General features: G+C 32.7%; 2 protein-coding genes across 4 annotated transcripts; one reads left to right on the forward strand and one right to left on the reverse strand.

The window, feature by feature from the left end:
* Positions 1–69: 69 nt before the first annotated feature.
* Positions 70–16916, reverse strand: LOC126819411 (polyadenylate-binding protein-interacting protein 1). 3 transcript variants are annotated; one of them, XM_050547419.2, is made up of 10 exons: positions 16634–16916; positions 15735–15814; positions 13508–13606; positions 11180–11371; positions 10568–10680; positions 9298–9406; positions 8387–8509; positions 7646–7737; positions 6340–6475; positions 70–5799 (listed from the first exon to the last, which is right to left on the reverse strand). In XM_050547419.2, the coding sequence occupies exons 1-10, from the start codon at positions 16788–16790 to the stop codon at positions 5497–5499; spliced, it is 1404 nt and encodes a 467-aa protein (XP_050403376.1). In that variant the 5' UTR covers positions 16791–16916; the 3' UTR covers positions 70–5496. The 3 variants fall into 3 exon arrangements, with proteins under 3 accessions (XP_050403376.1, XP_050403377.1, XP_050403378.1); XM_050547420.2 differs by lacking the exon at positions 13508–13606; XM_050547421.1 differs by lacking the exons at positions 13508–13606; positions 15735–15814; positions 16634–16916 and adding an exon at positions 13273–13370.
* On the forward strand, positions 16727–23899 carry LOC126819412 (ribosome biogenesis protein BRX1 homolog). Its single transcript, XM_050547422.2, has 10 exons — positions 16727–16826; positions 17235–17400; positions 19450–19605; positions 19864–19934; positions 20473–20522; positions 20680–20753; positions 21015–21065; positions 21260–21395; positions 22194–22288; positions 23323–23899. The coding sequence occupies exons 2-10, from the start codon at positions 17290–17292 to the stop codon at positions 23473–23475; spliced, it is 897 nt and encodes a 298-aa protein (XP_050403379.1). The 5' UTR covers positions 16727–16826; positions 17235–17289; the 3' UTR covers positions 23476–23899.
* Positions 23900–24228: the final 329 nt, after the last annotated feature.

Here is a 24228-nt window from a genome sequence, read left to right on the forward strand (position 1 = left end):
AAGCAGTTGGCTGGTGTCAGTTAAAAAAGAAAGTAGCCTACACTATTTTACACAATCAACAAACATCAGTTTCCATGTTTTTGGTATTTTATTATTTATAATACAATTAACAGCAGTATCCAAAATACAGAGGAAAATGTTTTTTTTTATTACATTAATCTTTAATATTGTATATTGATTTTTTTTATTTATTAATTACATAATAACATAAAGGATATTCTTTATGATAATAAGGAACAGTAATTCTTTTTTTATCCATCCATTGTGGTAAATTTTCTTCAGTTTAACCCTTCACCCATTATATTTTCAGCTGGAACAAATAAATCACAACCCAACTTGGACAGCTCATATTGTTTGAAAATCTGCATCAGACAACATGTTGCCAGAGTATTAATTAAATGAATTACACTGGTTGCCTGTTACTTATTGTATAGAGTTAAAAACATTGTGCCAAACCTAGTTATATGATCCTGTCTGGTCAAGCTACTTGTCCATCTTATAACAATATATACCTAATCTTCAATCTGGGTTGAATCACCAGTATGTATCTCCAAAATGTACATCAGTATTAGAAGAAAGGTCGTTTGCATCTGTAGCACCATTTTTATGGAACATCATATCAAAAAGATAGGTTGCCAGGCAACGAAACATACACCCACAGCAGCTAAGGGTTGTCACATATTTTTTTTCTTTTGTCAGAAATGAAAACATTTACAACACACTAAAATATGATTATGAGTAACAACCCATTTAGCTTCTAGTTCTGCTCTATTCTAACATTTAGCATACAAAACATTTAATATCAATTTCCATAATCATTGGAAATCATTGAAATTTGACAGGCTTCTTCATCTTCAAAGTGATCAAGGGCCATAACTTTGGCAGTAATTATCGGAAATCGTTGAAAACTAATAGTTTTCTTCGTCTTGTGACCTTAAACACTGTGCATAAATTTAAAGTCAATCAGATATTAACTTTAGACTCTAGAGCTTCTACATGTAAGATTGTTCAAAGAGGTCAAGGGCCATAATCCTCGCAGTAATTATCGGAAATAGTTGAAAATCAATAGACTTCTTTGTTTCATGACCTTAAACATTGTGTATAAATTTTGCGTCTAGAGCGTCAACAAGATATTTCAAAGTGATCAAGAGCCATAACTCTGACAGTAATTATCGGAAATCAGTGAATCGGATATTAACTATAGCCTTTAGAGTGTCCACAAGATTTTTCAAAGTGATCAAGTCCATAAATCTGGCAGTAATTATCAGCAATCAGTGGAAATCGATAGGCTTCTTCGTCTCATGATCTTAAACACTGTGTATATATTTATAGTCAATCGAATATTAACTTTAACCTTTATAGAGTCCACAAGATTTTTCAGAGTGGTCAAGAGCCATAACTCTGGCAGTAATTATCGGGAATCAGTGAAAATTGATAGGCTTCTTCGTCTAGTTACCTTAAACACTGTGTATAAATTTATAGTGAAATCAGATATTAACTTTAGTCTTAACGGCTTCCGCAAGATTTTTCCAAGTGATCAAGGGCCATAATTCTGCCAGTAATTATCGGAAATTGGTCAAGATTGATAGGCTTCTTCATCTCATGACCTTAAACACTGTGTATAAATTGGATATTAACTTTAGCCTCTAGAGCGTCCACAAGATTTTTCAAAGTGATCAAGGGCCATAACTCTGGCAGTAATTATCGGAAATCGTTGGAAATCAATAGGCTTCTTCGCCTCATGACTGTGTATAAATTTAAAGTCAATCAGATATTAACTTTAGCCTCTAGAGCATACACAAGCAAATGTGGACGCGGAACCAATTGACGGACCAGGCCGACGACAATATACAACCACATTTCAATGTGGGCGTAGAAAAAGAAAAAAACTAGCGAAACTTTTTAAGAACAATCTTAAAACAGATTTTTATAGATTTTAATCATCAAAATTTACTTTATTATTCATTTTAAAGAAGGCATATTAATTCTTGATGTTTTAATTAAGCTTACAATCTTCTGGTTAAAAAACCAAATGGTGCCAGTGAAACCCATCATAGCTGTGTCACAGCCACAGGTCTAGCTATTACTATGATTATTATTATACAAATGAGATCCAATTTTTAGCAAGTATCAAGAAATTTAACATAGTTTGAATTTATTAAAAATTTCGAAAATTAATGACACACATGAAAGAATGAATTGTTTAAAATTGCAACCACCACCAAAAAGATATTTCATATTCTATTTGGAAGAATGTCAAACTAATGGCAAAATAACCTTTTTCTATTGTTTTTTTTTATTTTGACATGTACTCTGAGGTTAAAGTTAATTAAACTAACATTTGGTGTGGCCTGGGAGTTTAAAAAGAATTTGTTTTAATTAACGTTTTACAATATCCCATTCCCCGCAACATACAACAATGGCGAAAAGTGGAAATAATCATCCAACTAATTTATCAAATAAAATATCTTATCAGTTTTTTGCCGATGTTAAAGGAGATGAGCCATCTGTAACAAATGATACCCCTAATTAAAGAATGCATTAGTGATGTCATCAATAATAATAGATCAATCAATATAGCACCCCCAAGATTAAAACTGTCTATTCAGGTTTGCTGGTTATTTTGTGTGTTGAAATAATCTGTAAATCATGTTTCTACCCTTCCCAAATGACAATTGCTAGTTCTGATTCCACAGTCATGTGACATCACAAGTGCAATCTTTAATTTAGTGTAGGCTACCATTCGACTAAAGACATCTGGAAGTTGTTTTTTTTTTAAGTTGATTTTAGTACCGGTAGCTACATAATTATCTTATATAACCGTTTTCTACAATCCAGAAAAAAAGAAAGCCTAACAATAAATAAGACCTTGTGACTTGTATCATTTTTCTTTGAATAACTCAAAGTTTGTGACATCCTTTTGAGCACTTTGTAACAACTACTCATAAGAAATGTTTATTATTACTTCAATTTAAACGATAAGTTTTAGGAACAAGTTGACTTAACAAATCTGAGAAAAATGATACATATATTGTGATTGTAACAAATGAAAGATATGTTTATTAAAAGATGTATTCCTTAAATGAAAATTAGATCATTTATTTCATCCTGAAAACTTAGTTTCATCTGAAAATATACATGTTTCTCATGAAGAACAAACTTTAATTACAGACTTAATAAGCCTTCAATAACATAAAGATGTCTTTCCCTCCCGCCAACCACTATATTTGCATGCACTTTCAAAAACCCCACAAAAATATATTATTTTAGCATCAAATATAGTATCTCAACAATTTAGATTTATTGTCCAATTAACATAATAAATACCTTTGAAGAATATAACTGTATAGAGCACTATTTGTATGTACAACAATATCATTCATAATTTACATTAAATATTATTATACATCAACATTGATTTTATTCTTACTGTTTAAACCTAGCTAAATGTTCATTATCAGTGGCATAAACAGAGGGGCAGACAGCAGAGCTCCCTGCTTCTTGCCATTTTTAGCAGAGATGAAAAGGTATAATCTGCTTTTCCAATTGTAAGTTCAACATATTTCTATTACAAAAGCACTAAGACTAACTAATACATTTCAATCTATTTTTAACTTTGGTAAAATTAGTGGCCAATGTCTACTATTAGTTCACATACAATAAAAAAAATTTTAAAAAAAAGTTTGACATTACCAATATGTTTTTTTTATACTATGGAAGTCGACAGGGATCATTGAGGCTTAGAACTTCATCATTTATACAAGTATTTTCCATACTGCAATTTTCATCATTAAACCATGTTAATAAAAAGAAATGCATGAATGACATAATAAAATCTTACTACATGTATGCTCTGATACAATCAAACAATTTATGTTTTTGAAACATTCTCAAAACAATTTTCCATGAAAAATCACTAGCATGATCAAACACAAGAATAATAAATAATATAATAATCATGTTTAGCACTTTTATATTCAATGAAAATATGAAACAAATGAATTCTTAACTTTTAGAGGAATGAGTTCACTAGTCCACAGGTTCATTCATCCATAAGCCCGCTGTACTACATACTATAAATAGTGGTATCATATGAACCAGCAGAATCTACTGAAGGCCAAGAGACCATTCAACCACCACAATAACATTAACCCTACCCTATGGACTAGTGAGCATTCCCCTGGACATAAATCATATGGTTCTTACAGAACTTGATTTGTTTCCAGATATACAAAACACAGAACAATTTTTTTTGCCAACATATATACATAAAAATACATGTACTCCACCATCATTAGAAATACTTCAGCAGTCTCTCTTACAATTCAGAAAGATATATTCCCTAGCGGTTAATTCTCTTCACCTCTTAAAACATACATATATTTCTGATGAACTGGAAAAATAAAATGTGTGCATTTAGGGGCTGAGGCATGATGATCTCAGCCAGTAATTAGGATGTGCTGAGATAATTCAATATTCTATCAGACACTTTTAGACAGATTACTCATAACAGCTAACAGAAGAATTTTTTTTTCTCTTTTTTTTAACAAAACCTTGGATTACAGTGACACCATTAGGACCTGCCAAGTTAAAGGAATATATCTTTAATATTATTTGAGATAAATAATCTTAAGGCATTGTAATTTAAACACAAAATTAATATCATAAAACATTCACATCAATAATTAATTAATACTTGTAACTTTTTGAAGACGGATTTGATGTTTTATCATGATGACTTTAGGATGATGAAATGACTGCTAAAATATAAATGAATACAGACTATTTGGCAAACAGTTGTATCAAATTGTTTAAAGGAGATTCTATATCCTAACAAAAGATAGATAATGATGACAGCTATTCTAAGCGCCCCTTAAATAAAGAATGCATTAGTGACATCATCAATACCGCCAGTCAATACAGCATTCCCAGACCTACCTTTTCCAATTGACAAATGCTAGGCAGTTCTGGTTCTGCCATTTACATAATGAATGTGTGTGGAAAGTTTTTAAACAAAATTTATTTAAATGCTGTCATTAACTTTCATAATGCCACTAGTTCAATAGACTAAAAAGAGTATCAATGTCGATATGATCAGCAAGTTATACAGCCACCATTAGATTATGTTAAGTTGAGACTAAAAACAGTCCAAATGAGCAAGACTTTCTTACGTCCTTTGTAAGCCCTTTTTTTCTATTATCATTAGTCAAGTAAATTTTGCTACAAAAGTGTAAAGAGATGGATGTCAGTATTTGAAATAATGAAAATTAAATTAGCACTAACATGAAATGAATGAATATAAAATCCTGCATGATTAGCCATTTGTTTACCTGTAAAATGTAAAATGACATTTTTTTGTGATGAAATGAAAAATCTTAACCATTTCCAAAACAATGGCTAGAAGTAGAAATTTTTCATGAGTAATTTAGGTTTTTTTTAAAAAGAATTTTCTGATCTCTCACAGCCATATTTCAATTACACCATGGTTTAAACATATTAACTTGGATTATTTTTAAGATATTGTTCATAAGCCTCCATGACTTCAGGTGTGCATTCTGGGTCATTGTCACCATACTCCTCTGGCAAGTTATATCCATCTCCTGCTAAATTATACCCATCATAAGACCACTCTGGATACTGACCACCATCTCCCATACCATTTTCCTGTGCCCATTGTAAATAATCTAATTCTTCTTCTTCATTTAACATATAGTCTGATTCTTCATCTGCTTCATCTTGATAACCAGCTTCAGCACGAGTAATACGTTGACCTTTTGCATCGAAAAACACCGGTTCACACTAATAAAACAAAAAGAGAAACGTTCATTAAAAAATCAACATAATATTTGTATTCATTCAATATGAAAGGGTCCACACTACCTATTTATTAATATATGCCTGGTCTCCCCAACAACTAAATTGTTTGAGCAGTCCACGGAGGTTGAGGCACTTGGATGATTACTGTAGCCTTTAGAGTGTCAACAAGAATTTTTAGCTTGAAGTGCAATAACAAACAATGAAAGTAATTATGTTAGTCAATAGACGTTGTCTCATGAACATACACATTTTGCCATATAAAAAAATATATTTTGGTTCTCAGATACGCTGTATCACTCGATGAGGACCGCATGACCTGTTCATATTTTCTGGGTCAATGGGAAGTAACAAGACATACTACTTTTAGTTAACAATTAATGTTTTACTTTCGTATTAAGAACCACAATGTATTTGACTGAATAACTTTAACAAATCATCTTTAATTTTTCTGTAGTTTATTTTTTGGATATCTCAAATACAAGATTTAGCACATAATTTAATTTACTTAAACTGAATTTTTACCTCTAAAACATTGTTAGCTAAGTTAAGATCTCCCATACTAGCATCAAGACCGTCTGTTGATGAAGAAGTGGACTCTCCTCTTCCCCAATTATTACTGCGAAGATCAATCACAGACTTTATCATAAACTTAGCATTCCTACAAATATAACATTACATTTTCAAAACTGCAGTTGGGTGGACGGAACAATGCATCTTGACTGACTCTATTTGAGGGTGGTCTCAATCCGCTGTAACTATCATAATATTAATATTGTCACTGGCCACCAGTCTAGGAAAATACTAGTTATCTAATGATGTTGTAGTAATTTTTTCTGTAGAGCAGATATTTAATCTTCTGCAAAATTTCCCAGAATGAATGACATCTCAAACACAACAATTATATTCAGAAAAAAAGAGACAAATTTTGGTCAGTTCATTTGGTTGGAAACACAATATCAACAGTTCTTTCCGAAATATGATAAAAGTGAGAACATAAAAACAGTGAGGCTGATGTCAATCGATGAAATCCCAAAATAAATAGATGACACATATTAATTAATCGCACATTTATTTTTTTCAAAAGTATCAAAAAATCAAACTGAACATTCTAACTCAATTAGAAGGAGAGTTATTGTGTTCCAAAGTATCAACCAATCAAATTGCTTATCTCTGCTTACCCTAGGCAGAAAATTCTCATCTTCGAACTCCATCAAGGCATTCACCTAATAAACACTTACACCAAGTCTGAACTTTCTAGCTCAATTAGAAGGAGAGTTATTGTGTTCAAAAGTCTCGGCCAATCAAGATGCTTATCACTCTGCTTACCATGAGCAGAAAATGCTCATTATCAAACCTAGTCAAGGTATTGATGTAATGAAACTATACACCAAGTTTCATCACTCTCACTTAATGAGAACTAAAGTTATTGTGTGTCCCAAAGCATCAACCAATTAAATTGCCTATCTATGCTTACCCTAAGCAGAAAATGCTCATCATCTTCGAACTCCATCAAGGCATTGACCTAAGTTTGAACTTTCTAGCTCAATTAGAAGGAGAGTTATTGTGTCCCAAAAAGTGTGACAGACAGACGGACGAACCCATTTTAATAGTTTTCTGCTTTCTTCAAAAGGCGGGGGACAATAATATTTGTAAAGTCAGTATAATGTATGCATAAGCTTTCTTGGTCATTAAACTGTGCCATAATTGTTACATAATAGACCAAATATAAAACATAATACAGACTACTCTATTTCAGAAAACTTTCATATTTCCCTCAGAATGTTTGATAAAATCAAACAATTCTCCCTACAAATTCAACATAACTTACTCATGAACATCTGAAACTTGTAACTGTGATAATCTATCAAAAACAGATTGAATTTGTGAATCAGGTATATCTTCTATAGCAGCACCAGCAAGCTGAATAAAAAATAAAAAATACATGAAAGTAGTAGAAGTGCCACTACTGAAAGTTCTGTGGGAAAGAGATTAAAGAGAACAAACTTTGATACGAGTCATACGACTTTCTAAAGCTATCTTCACAAATATAGTTTTCCTGTAAATTAAGTTAATTATGCAATTAGGTCAATTTGGGCATGAAAACTTCAGGCTTGTCACAGGCGTGAATAACAAACATCAAGACCTGGTAATAAGTTGAATTCTGGCATGCCTTTTGACAAGTTATTAATAATGCTTAGACATCATGAATTATGACCGTGAAGCCGGTACACGTGAACTGAAAATGGAATATATTGAGGTGTATCTAGAAATGTTGGGGATTAAATAATAAAAAACATGAGAGGTATCCATGACATTGTCATAGGAACATACATAATCTGGTTTACGGTTAACTCAACGGTGTGGCTTTCTGCACATAAGAAAACTATTTTCCAGAACCTTAATCAGTAATTAAGCTAGAAACGTTAGGGAATAAATAATAAAAAACATGACAAGTATCCATGATATTGACATAGGAACATAATCTAATCACCTGACCGTATTTTTTTTGGGGGGGGGGGGGAAAATCATGTAATATAATATAACAGTCATACACACTGTATACTAGTACCTTGAGCAACTGCACAGCACACTTGATGTTATCTTTGGTGGGATAGGCTAGTAAACTCAACGTAATATCAATCAAACCAGTTCCTAAAACATTAAATTTTTCTACTCTACCTGCTTGTACATTCTGAAAAAAAAAAAATGCTATTCAAGAAAACATATACCGTATCTATCAACTTTTTCAAACATGCTTTTTATCAAATTGATCAGCAGAGCATTTTCACTTGGCCACTACTATCACCAGAAGCAGATTTAAACCGAGTAAGCAGCTTCGTGAGACAAAGTGCCCTCAGATTCAGTCCCAAATTACCTGAATTTATTTTGCGCCTATGGGAAAAAAAGTCGTCAGTTACAGACCTCCACTTCAGGTTGCTCAGTGCTATATAGTCACTTCTCTAAAGTTGACAAAAATCAATAACAATCATAATATGACATTAACTTTATGTCAACTTGAATAAAACTGCTTTTTGTTGAGGTAACGATTGGCAAACAACTATATAGGCAAAACATTCTATGTTCGAGCCAGTATTTCACTGACATTCACTGTGGGGTGGGATTGTGGATGGCGCCCTAGATTTGGAACGGTTTCGTCCCATCCGAAAGGGCTCTTTAGCAGTGGGAGGAAACCAGAGAAAACCCACGAGGTTGAACATATGACCCTACTCCTTCCAGACCTTATGATACACCGCACACGCGCTAACCATTCGACTATCCCACCATCCTTATTATTGACAAGATTTGAGATGACATAAAATATCGACAAAAAGCTTGGGGCGGTCCAAACTGACACAATCTACTTCAAATATTTAAAAATCCACTCAGACTTGTTCAGTCATTTTTTGGTCAACTAACATCCATATTTAGATGACCAAGAACTTAGGCACTGATTTTAACAAAGTAAAGGCCTTCACTCACTTCAACATTAAGAAATAATTCTGACATGAACATTGCTAAACCATACACTCGAGAAGATGTTTGTTGATCTAGTAATAGGGATTCTCGTTTGTCATAATCTACCTTGCATCTGGAAAAGAAACATGTCTAACATTCAAATTGTAAACTTTTATAAACAAAATCGTATATTTTGATACATGTATTCTGTAACTAGGTATGCAGATATCCATCTTTACCAACAATCTATTGTCTTCCATAAAAAATTGACCAGATTTATAACAAGAAATGAATGTGATGAATATCAACATCAAATAAAGTATGGATAAAACAGTGGTATTGTCAAATTTAACACCCCTACAAACAATAAAATAATCAATGGTGATCATTTAGACTACAGTTGTTGATAATATAACAATGGTGTTATCATTAAAGGGTGATTTACTTACATTATTACAATTATTACAATAAATGAAATAAATGAAGTGGAATGGAGTTTCGTCCTACTATTCTGCTCCGACTGAGCTATTAAAGACAGGCATATGCTATGAGGGAAGTTTTACACGCACAGCAGCACTACAGCTTGCTCTTGTATTGAATTAAAACTGCCAAGGACCTCAGTAGGTTGTACATTGCCAGGCACTCCATCTTGCACCACAAAAATCCCAATGAACTTTTTGGGTCAACACAGGTTAAGATTATGAAGCCTCTGTGGCTCAAAGATTACAATATGCCCCTCATTTTAGACAAGAGTAGAGTAATGCATAAATTTCAATAAACAATCATTTTGTGGCTCCTTATTTATTGCCTTAAATTAATCAAATCATGACACCCAAATAAAAAAGAGTTCATATCATTTTAATTGGCATTATGTAAGAGCTAAATCACATGACAAGCCCTTTAATGAACTCTCTAGAACATCAGATGTCTGTGATGTTCAGTTGATTAGACAATGCCCTCCATATCTTTGTTAAATAATATGACTGCCACTCACAAAGACTGCCGATAGAAGAATTGAAAATTGTGACTTTGTTGACTATTGTGACAATGGTACTTGACAATCCTGAATATGACCTGTCATGCGACCAATTTAGGCTGAAATTTTCAATATATTCATTTTTCATTACAGTACCGGTACCTATTGTATTACTATTACATTATATGAAGCTGTTAATTCTCTCTCTCTTAAATCTTATATTCTGCAAGCTTCCCAACCCACACAAATTATTTTAAATGGTTGCTACAAGGCTTGTTCTGTTTTAATCTGTGGCATAGAAATTGCATGACGTCCTACCTTTTTAGAAGTGAAGTTCTAAAATCCTTGAAAACTGGATGATTGTTTAAATGTTTACAGATATGTTGACAGATTCTAGCACCAGTATATCGAAAATTTGGTTCAGCTATACACTGAAATAAAAAAATTGTTATCTGTATTAGAAGATCCATATAGATTTTATGATATAAATGCACAAAGTCTTGCTTTCAGTGCCTAATCACAGGACTCCTGCATAATTTACGATCCAATATTCGATAGAGTTATTCCTTATACAATAATGAACAATCCCACCTAGTTTTAAAATTTTCAATTTAGAACTTTGTCCTGTATCACGTTCATGAGATTTCATATAAGTCCGAAGGTAAATGGAAAGACAATTCTGAAACTCTGATATTTGAATTTCGATAGGATTTTTCATTACACGGTATTAAATAAACAATCCCTGCAAGTTTCAAGAAAAGAACCACAACAAGAACTATGGTTCCGAGTTGGAACCAATGGTAGAGTGTATTAAACATCATTTACAAGTCGTCCAGTGACTAATACAATCACATTCTTGAAGGAAGGCACCATCAGTCTCAGTATACAGTACACAAATCAAGAGAAAATCTATTTGAAGTTTTAATATACCTGATCGTAAAGGGAATTAATGATATTATCTAATATATCTTTACTCTTTACAGGTTGTAAGTATTCATACAAACGATTCATATATTCCTCTACATTTCCTGGTTGTGATGTTAAAATGGTAATGGTCTTATAAAATTCTTCCATTACAGGATTGTAGATATGAGAATCATTTGTGGTAGTTGTATTGTAATTCTGCAACAAAATCAAAGTAAAATTAAAATTACACATTTAAACATTGACAGTATCAATGATGACAGACCTGTGAGTACACGTAATTCCAACTTTAAATAATTGTAAAGGCAATACAATTGTTAATTGTTATAGTTTGTCCTGCCTAAGTATTTTTGAGTCATATCAAGTTGTTATATTTATCAACTCTTATTGATTATATACAAGCGGTTGGCATGCAAGATACACCCACATTTTGCAAGAGATGGACAGACAACAAGCTCAAAAAAAGAAGTGTTTCTTCGTACAATCAAGGGCCATAATTCAGGAAGTTACGATCCGATATGCATGAATATTGAAAGGAACCAAGATCAAAATCGGATCAAAATTGTGTCCTCTCTCTTGAGGGACCAAAACCTTGATATACCATATATTTACAATATTTGCGTACGAGGGGCAGCCATTTATCTGTCAGCTTTGGTCCGATTTTCACTAAATTCGAACTCAGCCATCCTTAGGGTGTAACGGTGATATACTAAAACGTTTTTTTTAAATCGGATAAAAATTATGACCCCTATAGGGTCCACAAGCTAAAAACATGATTTTTTGTACAATCAGGGGCCATAATTCAGGAAGATACGGTCCGATATACGCGAATATCAAAAGGAAATGAGATCTTTGGGTTATAAACTTACATTTCAAGTTTCAACAAAATCGGATAAAAATTTTGACCTCTATAGGGTCCACAACCTTGATATACGCTATTTGAGAACGATGGGCGGTCATTTTGTCAGTCAGTTTTGGTCCGATTTTCACAAAATTCGAACTCAGCCATCCTAAGGGGTGATATACTGAAACGTTTTTTTAAATTGGATAAAAATTATGACCTCTATAGGGCCCACAACTCAGCCAACCTTAGGGTGTAACGGTGATATACTGAAATGTTTTTTTTAAATCGGATAAAAATTATTACCTCTATAGGGTCCAAAAGCTAAAAACGAGATTTTTCGTACAATCAGGGCCCATAATTCAGGAAGTTATGGTCCGATATGCGCGAATATCGAAAGGAACTGAGATCTTTGGGTTATAATTTAAACCAAATCGGATAAAAATTGCGACCTCTACAGTGTTCACAGCTAAAAACATGATTTTTCATACAATCAAGGGCCATAATCCATGAAGTTACAGTCAGATACATGCCAATATCGAAAGGAACCGAGATCTTAGAGTGATAAACCTATATTTCAAGTTTCGTTGAAATCGGATAAAAATTGTGACCTCTAGAGTGTTCACAAACAATTGTGGACGGACGGGGGCGACAACAATATACGTCCACATGAAAATGTGGGTGTATAAAAAGTAGCTAAATTGCCAATATTTGGGACCTAGAAATTGACACAAATGGGCCACAACACATATAATAATGTAATATGAATGTATATAAACTGATTTACATTCAATCATTTTTGTTTGTACTCTTATTTTAATTTCCTATCAGTTCTGTTCGGCGAAATAAGCCAGAAGTCTCAATCGAATGGTAATCTCTAGTGTCTGGTTATTCCAGTCTACACCGATAGTATTTATTGCACATCATGCTCTCCAGATAAGAATATGGCGTGGCCAATTAACATGACTTGTGAAATACATGTATGTCTAGCCTCGTTCTTGGAGTCTCTTTTTTACAAATGACGCTGAAACTCATTCTGGTATACGATTTGTGTACCCATGGTGAAATGTTTATTTTGTCTTAAATATTGGCTATCCGAGGCCATCTTTTCACTGTAAGATCTAAACTTCAATGTTGATTTAAATTGACAAATAATTTGTGTTTTCAATGTCGAAGACTTTGGATAATACTGAGTTAGAGACTTAGCTACTTTAAATATTAATAAATCTATAAAAGCTAATGAAAAGAAAAATTATACCAGATATATTTTGAAACATATCATCAGCAAAGTCGTCCAGTCTATCTTGTCATGAGTTTACAAAATTTCATAACACAGGACGGAAACAGGAAGATAACTCTGAAATTTGAGATCAAATTTTTTTCAATCCCTGTAAATTTTTAAAAAATGTAGTTACAGCATCTACAGAAATGTTGGACAGACTGACGGACAATGTGGCAGAAAATGATCGTAGAAATGAAACAATTTCTACTACCTGATAACCTTGATTGTATGCCGACTGTCTGGGGACGAAAATTGGGGCACTTGCAGAAAGAGATTTATTTGCTTCATTAACTTGTGATAAGCTTGATGTCTAAGATACAATGAAAAAAAAAGCGTAAGTAAAAAAAAATTTACCACATACATTTCTGAAATAAGGATATATATTATATTATATTATATTATATTATATACAGTCTACATGCATTATTTTGCATAACATTAACAACAGAATAATTAATATTTTACTGGGAAGTTTGAGTTATTGTAAATAAAAAGAAATGATTCTTAAATATTCAAAGCAAGCACTAATTTAGGATTCATTAGGGCACATTTTTTTAGCACCAAAGAGAGTAGCCATGGCCTTTTAAACAATCCAAAATTTAAAGGAAAAGGGACATATTTTACACTTTAATATGTAACCACAACTTAAATGACAGTCAGTACCAGTGGCTATAAAGCAGCGTTTAATTGATGCAATCAATCCATACAACCGTCGGATGCAGCATACTGGACGACTGTTTACACGATACAATGGTTCTATTCGTTGTATGGCGATTTTTCATACAATCAGGGGTCATAATCCAGAAAGTTATGGTCTGAAATGCACAAATATCAAAAGGAACCACGATCTTTAGATTATAAACATACTGTAGATTTCAAGTTTCATGAAATTCGAACTCAACCCACATTAGGGTGTAACGGCGATATATTCAAACGTTTTTTTAAATCGGATAATAATTGTGATCTCTAGAGGACCACAAGCTAAAAACATGATTTTTCGTACAATCAGGGGCCATAATTCAGGAAGTTACGATCCAATATGTGCGAATATCGATAGGAATCAAGATCTTTGGGTTACAAACATGCATTTCAAGTTTCATCAAAATCGGATGTAAATTGTGACCTCTAGAATGTCCACAAGCAAAAAATGTTATTTTTCGTACAATCAGGGGCCATTATCAATGAAGTTATGGTCCGATACATGCCAATATTGAAAGGAACCAAGATCTTTGGGGGATAGACCTATTTTTCAAGTTTTGTCAAAATTAGATAAAAATTGTGACCTGTAGAGTGACCACAAGCAAAAAACCGGATTTTTCGTACAATCAGGGGCCATTATACATGAAGTTATGGTCCGATACATGCCAGTATCGAAAGGAACCGAGATCTTTGGGGATAGACGTATTTTCAAGTTTCACCAAAATCAGATAAAAATTGTGACCTGTAGAGTGTTCACAAGCAAATTGTGTATAAACAGACGGACTGGGACGACGGCATAATACGTCGACATGAAAATGTGGGCGTATAATAAAATGGCAGTAAGACAACACTTCCCATCCCCGTCTTCGTGTAGTGGTGATGCCGCGGGTTCCACAAAGACCATGCTTCCTATACAGAGTTATTAGATATTCTAATTCAGTCCAGGATAGGTTTAGATCCATTTAGAGGACATAAAAGTACTTGAAGTGACAGAAGAAGATATCTTTAATCAGGAAGTCTTGTTGCCAAGTCAGATATGACGTCATACCCTATATGATGGTGTCTAATATAACACAATTTGATTGGCTATTGCATCAGACTGTCAGATGAGAATAAAACTGGTCCTATCAATACAACAAGCTGTCCATCCGACGATTTGTCTGAACAGTTGGTCGGATGTGACGGTTGCATCCAACAGTTGTATGGATTGGTTGTATCGTGTGAATGCTGCTTTACAAAATGAACAAATGCATTAAAGAGTCAAGACTGACGCAGCTAACTAAATAAATCTTCAGCTACTAATAGTTATACATTTAGTATCGTTTTATTGTAAGCTTACACATACATTTTTTCTACATTAACATAGAATCCATATATAAATTTTTTCAATAATATATATTTAAATAAACAATGTTTGAAAAGATCAACAGAACAACCAATTAAACAGCACGGACAAACATATAAAAAATACTAAAACCAGAACACATTCAATTCTCCTAGTGACCATCCATACCATATACCACAAGCTTCTCCAACCTCCCTCACTGATAGATCAAGGTGGTACAATAAATCAAAGACAGAACAAACAATAAACAATGAACGTTACAGCACAGACTACTAATTTTAAAGTGAGAGAAAAAAAATGGTGGACAAAGACAGTGCTCAGTCTAAAATTCAAAATGTTATAATTAAAACTGTTAGCTTCAGAATCTTCTTTTGAATAATAGAAATATGCTTACATTTCCAGCTGCATAGCTTTTGGGAATAAATTCCTGTGCTTTAACTGATAATTTTGATGAAATGTTGCTATTGTTGGTATCTGAAATCATAAATGTATTTGTCATCATCATCTGCAAGAGGGCCAAACCAAAATCAACATATGTGCCCAAAAATCAACACTTTTTTGCGAAAGTTTAACATTTGCTGTCTAAATATTTTGTGTAAATTCTACCATTGTTAAACATACATTATACAAGAGCTAAATCTGCCTATTGCAGGTCTTTCTTTAGGCCTGAAATGTTATCTAAATTATTAATTAGACATTAATTAACTTATCCAGACCATAATCAACCCTTGGTGTCATCGCTAGCCTGCGATGCTTATTGTATTAGGTTCAGATTTGATTTAATCATGAAATGGATAATCAAGACTACATGTATGTTTTTTATCGTACTGACTTTAGTAATGATGATTGAGGTTAGGCAGAAAATTCAATAGCTAAAATCTTGGTTTAGAGTGGATCAATTTGTTATCTTTTTTTTAGTGGTCTAAAGAATCGCAGATCAATTAAATAAAACAAAACAACTATCGGACTCAAATAAAAAAACAGCTGTTACAAATATATCACACAAATGTTCAACAGTCTTTTAATTATTCATCCAAGTCCGAAATGTCGCCAGACCGAGTCTGAAAAGTCGTCAAGTAAAGCCCGCCCGATCCGTCGTCAAACTGAGTTTGAAAGATCGTCTGTGTCGGAACCGAAATGACGTGCTACGTACTACTAATAGTATATTAATATGGTTGACACAGAAAATACATGCCCATCATTAATTGTAACACCAAAAGCATAATATGGCATTATTAATAATTCTAACTCATGTTTTTGTCATGATTGGTGATGAAATTAATTAAAATATACCTGATGAAGAACCAACAACACCATTATTTACTACAGTTTGTTGTAATTGTATCACTGTGGATTCTTTTGGTGCTCTGAGTGGAGGTCTTGCAATAGGTGAGACAGTGGCTACGCTGTCGCCCTGGATACTCCCTGTAGCTGAATTTACAGGGTTCATTGCAGGGTTATACAATATGCAGACAACCTATTCAGTGTAAAATATTCTTTTAGACAGTAATTTTAACGATATATATCACAAATTAACAATATTTTTTTCCTTTCCTAAAATAATTACTGCGGTACAGTTGCTTCCCTGATGGGCTGGATGAATAGATAAAAAACAAATAACTGATGATTATATGAGGAACTGAATTATTTGTTCAACATGTTTCTTATGTAAATTAATATATAGTTCAAATCATGATTTTTGTTAGTCAAAATATCACATTATAATCATTAATAATAAACACACTAAACAATAGGCAGTGCATCACGATGCATTTTTTTTTTTAAACATAGGCTTAAAAGTAATTAAATATATAAATGAAACTAGACTGTATTTTTTTTTTGGAGATGACGATATATATTTAATTTTAAAAGGTTTATTTTATTTTTACATTAGTATTATTACATTATGAACGGAAGTATAGTTTAGTTCGGCACAGAAAAATATCAAAATGGCAAAACGTAAACACGAAAATAAAGATCAAGACGAAAGCGCAAAGAAACCAAAGGAAGATATAGTTTTGCCACCCGTCATTAATTCTAATGAACCAGTCCAAAGACAGGTATCTATTATTAACAAAATCCGTTCATGTTTTTCACCAATAAAAGTTTTTGAAGTTTCGATTAGATCCACGCGTGTTGTGAACACGTGGGTTTATTTTGTGATTACCTCCCTTTGTTTATATATTTGATTTTGATTGTTTTAAATGTTAATAGTCACTGTAATACCCTGATGGGGGCCTTAAGCATGGTTACTATATCATATTCAGGAAGGCAGATCTTATTTGATTTCCATTACAATCAAATCATGACTGTTGTGATGGGATGACAATCTGATTAAAACACAGATCTAAGTTATGACTTCTGTCGTTTCATTTTTTTATAATTCAAAATTTCGTTTTACTTGTCTTTACTACGATCTGGAAGATTTGTTATATAACCCACATTCTGATTGATGTGAGGGATTAGCCAAGGAAATGATCTGTTACGGCGAGTTCTTGGCATGCATAGCACGGAACTGTGGGTATCCCAGTAGAAACATTCATTAACACTGATTGGTTGATCAAAAGTCTAATGTCATAGGGTCAAAAGCTGCTCGTACATGTATGACCCCTGATGCAACCTCCCACCTACAACTGGTCAGATCTTGATGTAGTAAAGGCCATAGAAAGTATAAAAATCAAACAAAATATAGATCTGTATTTTAATCAGATTGATGGGATGTCTGTTGTGATGGGATAGAGTATTAGACTTAAAGGACTAACCCTACTGTGTGAACCCTCATATATTCGTTTCAAAGCCGAAAAAATGCTTCTTCAGAGTCCACGGATTCTCCCACAAGCACCGAAGATGCAAAGTGCTTATTCAGGAGGCACATGGGAGGCCTCTCCATGAAAAGTTTGAAAATTATACTGCTTCAATGCTTTTTAAGAAAAATATATTGGACACTTAAGCTTGCTGACTAGAAGTGAGAAAGGTATATATTATGTAGAATCTTTTTCATTGATTTGACCATAAAATAATAGTATTCTACACGAAAACCAAGGTGAAGAAACTCAATCAACTTCTTTTGGAAGACAGACCCGTCATATCTTTGTCGCCTTTAACTAGATTAATAATTATGATTGAAATGTAGTTATTTCCCTTTGAAACGGATTCTGCATCCATTTTATTTCTCATGGTGATTTCTCATGTTCACAGAACACATTGTATTGTGGCTTAATTCATGTTTTTTTACTCTTGGTCAAATATGAGATAATTCTACAATGTATGACGTAATTATGTGGTTGAATTATGGTTACCGATCAGGGCCCAAGCACAGGTTGTAGAGAATACTGTGATAATATCGTCTTGTGGATTTCTTCTCACACGTAACTACCTATAATTACGCGATTATCAATGTTTTAAATCTATCAATTATCTATCCCTAAAAACGTTTTGCCAGCAATATCTATATTTTCTACCAGCCCTAGCTGCCACCCCCTTGTATGAAATGATCTATCCTGATGAGTGACGTAATTAGATTCCATTTTGGTATTTCTCGATATCAAAATTGTGAGGTGTTTAATTTTTAAAGGGATAACATTTTTATGTTTGGCAGGGTACTATATAGTTCCATCTGGCAGCTTGCCCTTGTGAATAATAATGCTTACAGAATGCACAAACAAGAATTTTGATTAAACATTTGTATAGATATATTACATTTGTAATTGCATGTCTAAGTACCGTAAATAGATTGTATTTATTTTTGTGTCATCAGTTTGTACATGAATAATACTTATAATTAGAAAAACAGGTTAAAAAAGAAAGTTCCTCTAAATCACATGGTCTTATATTATGAATGAAACAATTGACAACCTAAGTTTGTAGGCTTTTGCATCATACCAAAATAAAATTTTGTAAATGAAAAAAATATGTTGTCCTGATGATTCTAGGAAAGCATTAGTACCAATTTACTTAAGCCGTAACAAGTATTCATATCCCAGGGGTCAAGTAAATCTATACCACCACCCTATCAGATTCAATACATTATACCCTTTGTAGACCTACATTGCATTGAAAATATGAATTGCAAAAATAACTAATGTGATGTACATTTTGTTTACTTTCAGAAAAAATGGATCAACAAACAGAGAGTGCTTGTTCTTTCTTCAAGAGGAATTGGTTACAGATCACGTCACTTGATGTTAGATCTTAGATCCTTGTTACCTCATTCTAAACCAGAATCAAAGATGGACAATAAAGATAAATTATTTGTTATTAATGAGGTAAATAAATAATAATATACCAGTAACCTTATATTTAAATGTTTTTGTACCCACATTTGCTTTGAATACTATGGCTTTCCTATTCATGAGATTGGTTTGAATTTCTTATGTTATTCCAGCTGTGCTCTCTCTTTATGAAGCCTAGTCTGTAATTGTGTGGTTTGTTGTTCTAAATGTTCCTCATATTGAAAATTCAGTCTTTAAATTATTACATGTTTGTTTTACTGTTATTTGTAAATTTGTAATTTTTCTTTTTAGATGTGTGAAATGAAGAATTGTAATAAATGTATTTATTTTGAAGGTAAAAAGAAAATGGATCTTTATATGTGGTAAGTAACATTATTTTTATATAATATTTACAAGATAGTCTGCATTATATCGTGAATAGCACTTTTAGCATGAACATAAACTTTTTCATTTATTTGTTAAATAGTACCTGGGACTGCATGATTCAACAATAGCATCTTAATGAACTTGACACAGTGTGGTTAGGAAACTATACGAGATAGAAATTAATAATCCATAGGATTCTTTGTGTGAATGAGATAGATAATGCTTATCAATTTCAAAAAGATATATTGGTTTTTGTAACCACTAGTATGCTAACAAGAAATGTGAAAAACATACCAACAAATGGAAACTTCAAAGTAAAGGGACATAACTATTGAAAATCAATAGGCGTTTTTCTTTAATGAGTTAAAGGGCATATGAAATTGATATATTATGTTCCACTTGGTTTCATTGCAGTAAATGCACTTGTAGTCTTGTACAGTTCCTGAATAGATCAAGTAATGAAAAATATTTAATAGACTTTAAATAGAAATATATTTCTTATTGCACTACATAAGATTATGTATTTTTTTACAGGCTTTCTAATGTTCCACGAGGACCATCTGCTAAATTTCTGGTTGAAAATGGTAAGCTCTTTTTGGAATAAATATAAACCAGACTTGGTGGCATTTAAAAATACATGATACAAATTGTTTTAAAAGGTTAGACCTTGTTTCTGATTTATGCTTATTTATGTTTTGGGATTTATGCTAACTTATGTTCATGGATTGTTTTGTTTTTCAGTACACACTATGTCAGAACTAAAGATGACAGGAAATTGTTTGAAGGCTTCTAGACCACTTTTATCTTTTAGTAAGGTAAATATGAAGAGTTCTTTACCATTATATTTCTACACTAGCAAATTTCCATCCTAGCAAAGTGTCTATCTTCATTAGTATAGAAAGAAAGTAGGGCGAAAAACCTGATTTCATTTTTAAGAAGCAGTTGCATATGTCCACCCTCAGTATGTACCACTGAGCTGAAAAGTGAGATGAAGAAATGTTTTCATTATAAATAAGTAATAACATTTGTTAGTTTACTGTTGTAATTTTGAGTTAAACTATATCTGTATTTTATAGGAATTTGAACAGGAAGAACACTGGCAACTGTTAAAGGAATTATTTACGCAGGTCTGTGTTAAAATTTGTCTATATTTTATTTTTGCAGCTTTTTAACCATCTATATAGTAATGAAAGGTCAAAGACAGACAGTTTTGTCATGCATGAGGCAGGGTGTGATCAATATAATAGTATTTCTAAGCTAGAACATGTAACATTAATATTTGTTATTACCTTGATACAAAACTGATTTTTTTTATTATCAGATATTTAGTGTCCCAAATCATCATCCCAAAAGTCAACCATTTTTCGATCATGTGTTCAATTTCTCAATAGTAGACAACAGAATTTGGTTTCGTAATTATCAGATATTAGAAGAAGATGCATCGTTAGCTGAAATAGGTATGTTTTCATTTCTAAAAAAATGTGTTTGTATATTGTTGTCACTGCTATCCGATTGACTTTAAATTTATACACAGTGTTTAAGGTCATGAGAAAAAGAAACCTATTGATTTTCCATTAATTACTGCCAGAGTTATGGCAGATTTGAATGTGTTGTAAATGGTTTCATTACCGACAAAAAAAAAGATAGGTTGTCAGGCAATGAAACTATGCTCAAAGCAGCTAAATTGTCCAAGCAGTTGATAACTTTTGTTGTGAGAGCATTCACAAGGTCCGTTACTGTAGAAGTTATAAATAGAAATTGCTGAAATTCAAAAGGCTTTTTTGTTTTACTAAAATAAATAATGCATGTAAATTTAATACAGATCGGATGATAACTTTAGTCATTCAGAAGGTTCTACAAAGGACCATAACTCTTGAAGGAATTAAGGGAAATTGTTGAAATTAAATAGGATTCTTCATCTCACAAATGTATCAATTTCAAATGATTAGATAAAAAATGTGTTCGCAAGAAAATGTGCACGACAGAAGACGGAAATATACAAGCACATTTCCATGTGGGCATATAACAATATGCAACAACTTTTGTCGACTGTCTGGGGGAATATGTTTTGTTGCCTGGTAACCTATCTTTTTGTTCTGATCTTAGAATTTGACTACTATGTTTGATCATATTTGTATGATCTAAAAAAAAAAAAAATAAATGTTTTTTGCAGCATCTTAACCATCGATTTTTACCAAAAAAAATTAATGCAGGTCTTTTGATAATTTTGTGAATTCCTTTTTATTCCATTCCAGGTCCAAGATTTGTATTAAATCCTATTAGAATATTTGAAGGGAGTTTTGGAGGACCAACATTGTATATTAATCCTTCTTACACTTCACCAAATGAGGTGAGAATCAACCTTAGTTTACAAAAATTAAAATCTTGTTATTAAGATCATCATGTCTTTTATTATACGCCCACATTTCCATGTGGATGTATATTGTCATCGCCCATGTCATCTGTCCGTCCACAATTTTTTGTGGAAACTCTACAGGTCACAAGTTTTATCCGATTTTGATAAAACATAGGGTCATTTCCAAAAGATCTTGGTTACTTTTGAGATTGGCATGTGTCGGACCGTAACTTCATGGATTATGGCCCCTGATTGTATAAAAATTCACGTTTTTAGGTTATGGACACTCTAGAGGTCATAATTTTATTCGATTTTGATGAAACTTGAAATGTATGTTTGTAACCCAAAGATCTCAACTCCTTTGATATTTGCACATAATGGACGGTAACTTCCTGGATTATGGCTCCTGATTGTGCAAAAAATAACGTTTTTAGTTTATGGTCCCTCTAGGTCACTATTTTTATACAATTTAAAAACAACATTCGAATATGTCACTTTTACACCATAATGATGGTTGAGTTCAAATTTCGTAAAAATAGGACCGAAACTGCACGACAAAATGGCTGCTCCTTGAACGCAATTAATAGTGTAAAAGTATGTAATATCAAGGTTGTGGACACGCTAGAGGTCACAATTTTGATCCAATTTTGATGAAACTTAAAATATATGTTTAAATCCCAAAGATCTCAGTTCTTTTCAATCTCAGACAATAACTTCCTGGAATATGGCCCTTGGTTGTACGATAAATCACGTTATATTTTGTAGTTTGTTCTCTATCCATCTCTTCCAAATGTGGGCATATCTTGCATGGCAATTGCTGGTATTTATTTTGTATAATATAATGCAATAACATTGGTGATCGCAAATATTATGTCAATCCTGGTAACACCCTCCTATACTAAGCACTAACAATTATTAATTGTATAATTCATTTCCCTAGATTATATTGGTTATCCTCAAATTAGTTTATTACTACTGAAGAAAATTGAAAGACAGACTAGATAATTTGAATATTTGTTTGTTTTTAGCACCGAAGAATGTTAAGAAGAAGTGTTGCAGCTAAATATCTTATGAAAGTGGAGTCTAAGAAAGGTCATGAATCCAGGAAACCTACGAATTCATCATATGACTTAGATCCAACTGATGATTTCTTTACTGTTACTCCAGAAGATGTTGGTTAAAGTTGAACTAAATCCTGAGAATAGACATATACAAAAATAAACACTCTTTTCACATGTTTATTAAAGACTAAATACAATACAGTGAATAATGGTAGTGTGGGGCAACAAGTGTAAATATGTACAGTGATCTTTGTGTATGGTTTAAAGGTCAAGAGTGAGACAGTAATATTGGACAAATACACATTGGGTAATATATTGATACACCATTCAGACTAACACCCTCACACAGTATCAACATATTACACAATGTCTTGTACATTATCTTCAACATGTGTTAGTCCTTTGATTAACTTAAAATAACTTCTATTGGCACCTTAATTGTCTGTACCATTATTTGAAATAACAATACAACTTCAGAAATAAAAAGGTCATCTGTATTTTAAAAAGTAATAACTATTATTAAATAGTGCAATCATCAGACAAATGTTTTTCTTTTACATACCCTAAAATGACAAGAAACAATGGGAAGTAGTCCAGTGGATATAAACTTGGCCAAAAAGGTGCCAAACTGGTATCTCAATTTCAAAGTAGTTTGAGGCTGTACACACTCAAAATATTGTGTCCCCACATGTGTTTAACACAAATATGAGAGAGAGGGAGAGAAATGGGGTTTAACATCCACTCATACAAACTAGGGCAATTTGGGACTAACATATGGTTCAATCCTATTTCAATAATTCGCTGGCACGTAGGGGTCTTTAGCAGTTTGTGGAGGACCTTGAGAAAACCCACAGCACAAGGTTGGACAGACGA

Source organism: Patella vulgata, chromosome 4, assembly GCF_932274485.2.
Source record: "Patella vulgata chromosome 4, xgPatVulg1.2, whole genome shotgun sequence".
Classification (NCBI taxonomy): Eukaryota; Metazoa; Mollusca; class Gastropoda; family Patellidae; genus Patella; species Patella vulgata.

Coding starts and splice junctions, on each gene's coding strand:
- LOC126819411 (XM_050547419.2), bottom strand. CDS start 16,790: ATGAACCCTGTAAATTCAGCTACAGGGAGTATCCAGGGCGACAGCGTA. Junction 13,607..15,734: donor AAAGCTATGCAGCTGGAAAT/GTAAGCATATTT, acceptor ATTGTATCTTAG/ACATCAAGCTTATCACAAGT. Junction 11,372..13,507: donor CATACAATCAAGGTTATCAG/GTAGTAGAAATT, acceptor ATTTTGTTGCAG/AATTACAATACAACTACCAC.
- LOC126819412 (XM_050547422.2), top strand. CDS start 17,290: ATGGCAAAACGTAAACACGAAAATAAAGATCAAGACGAAAGCGCAAAG. Junction 21,066..21,259: donor TAAAGGAATTATTTACGCAG/GTCTGTGTTAAA, acceptor TTTTATTATCAG/ATATTTAGTGTCCCAAATCA. Junction 22,289..23,322: donor CTTACACTTCACCAAATGAG/GTGAGAATCAAC, acceptor GTTTGTTTTTAG/CACCGAAGAATGTTAAGAAG.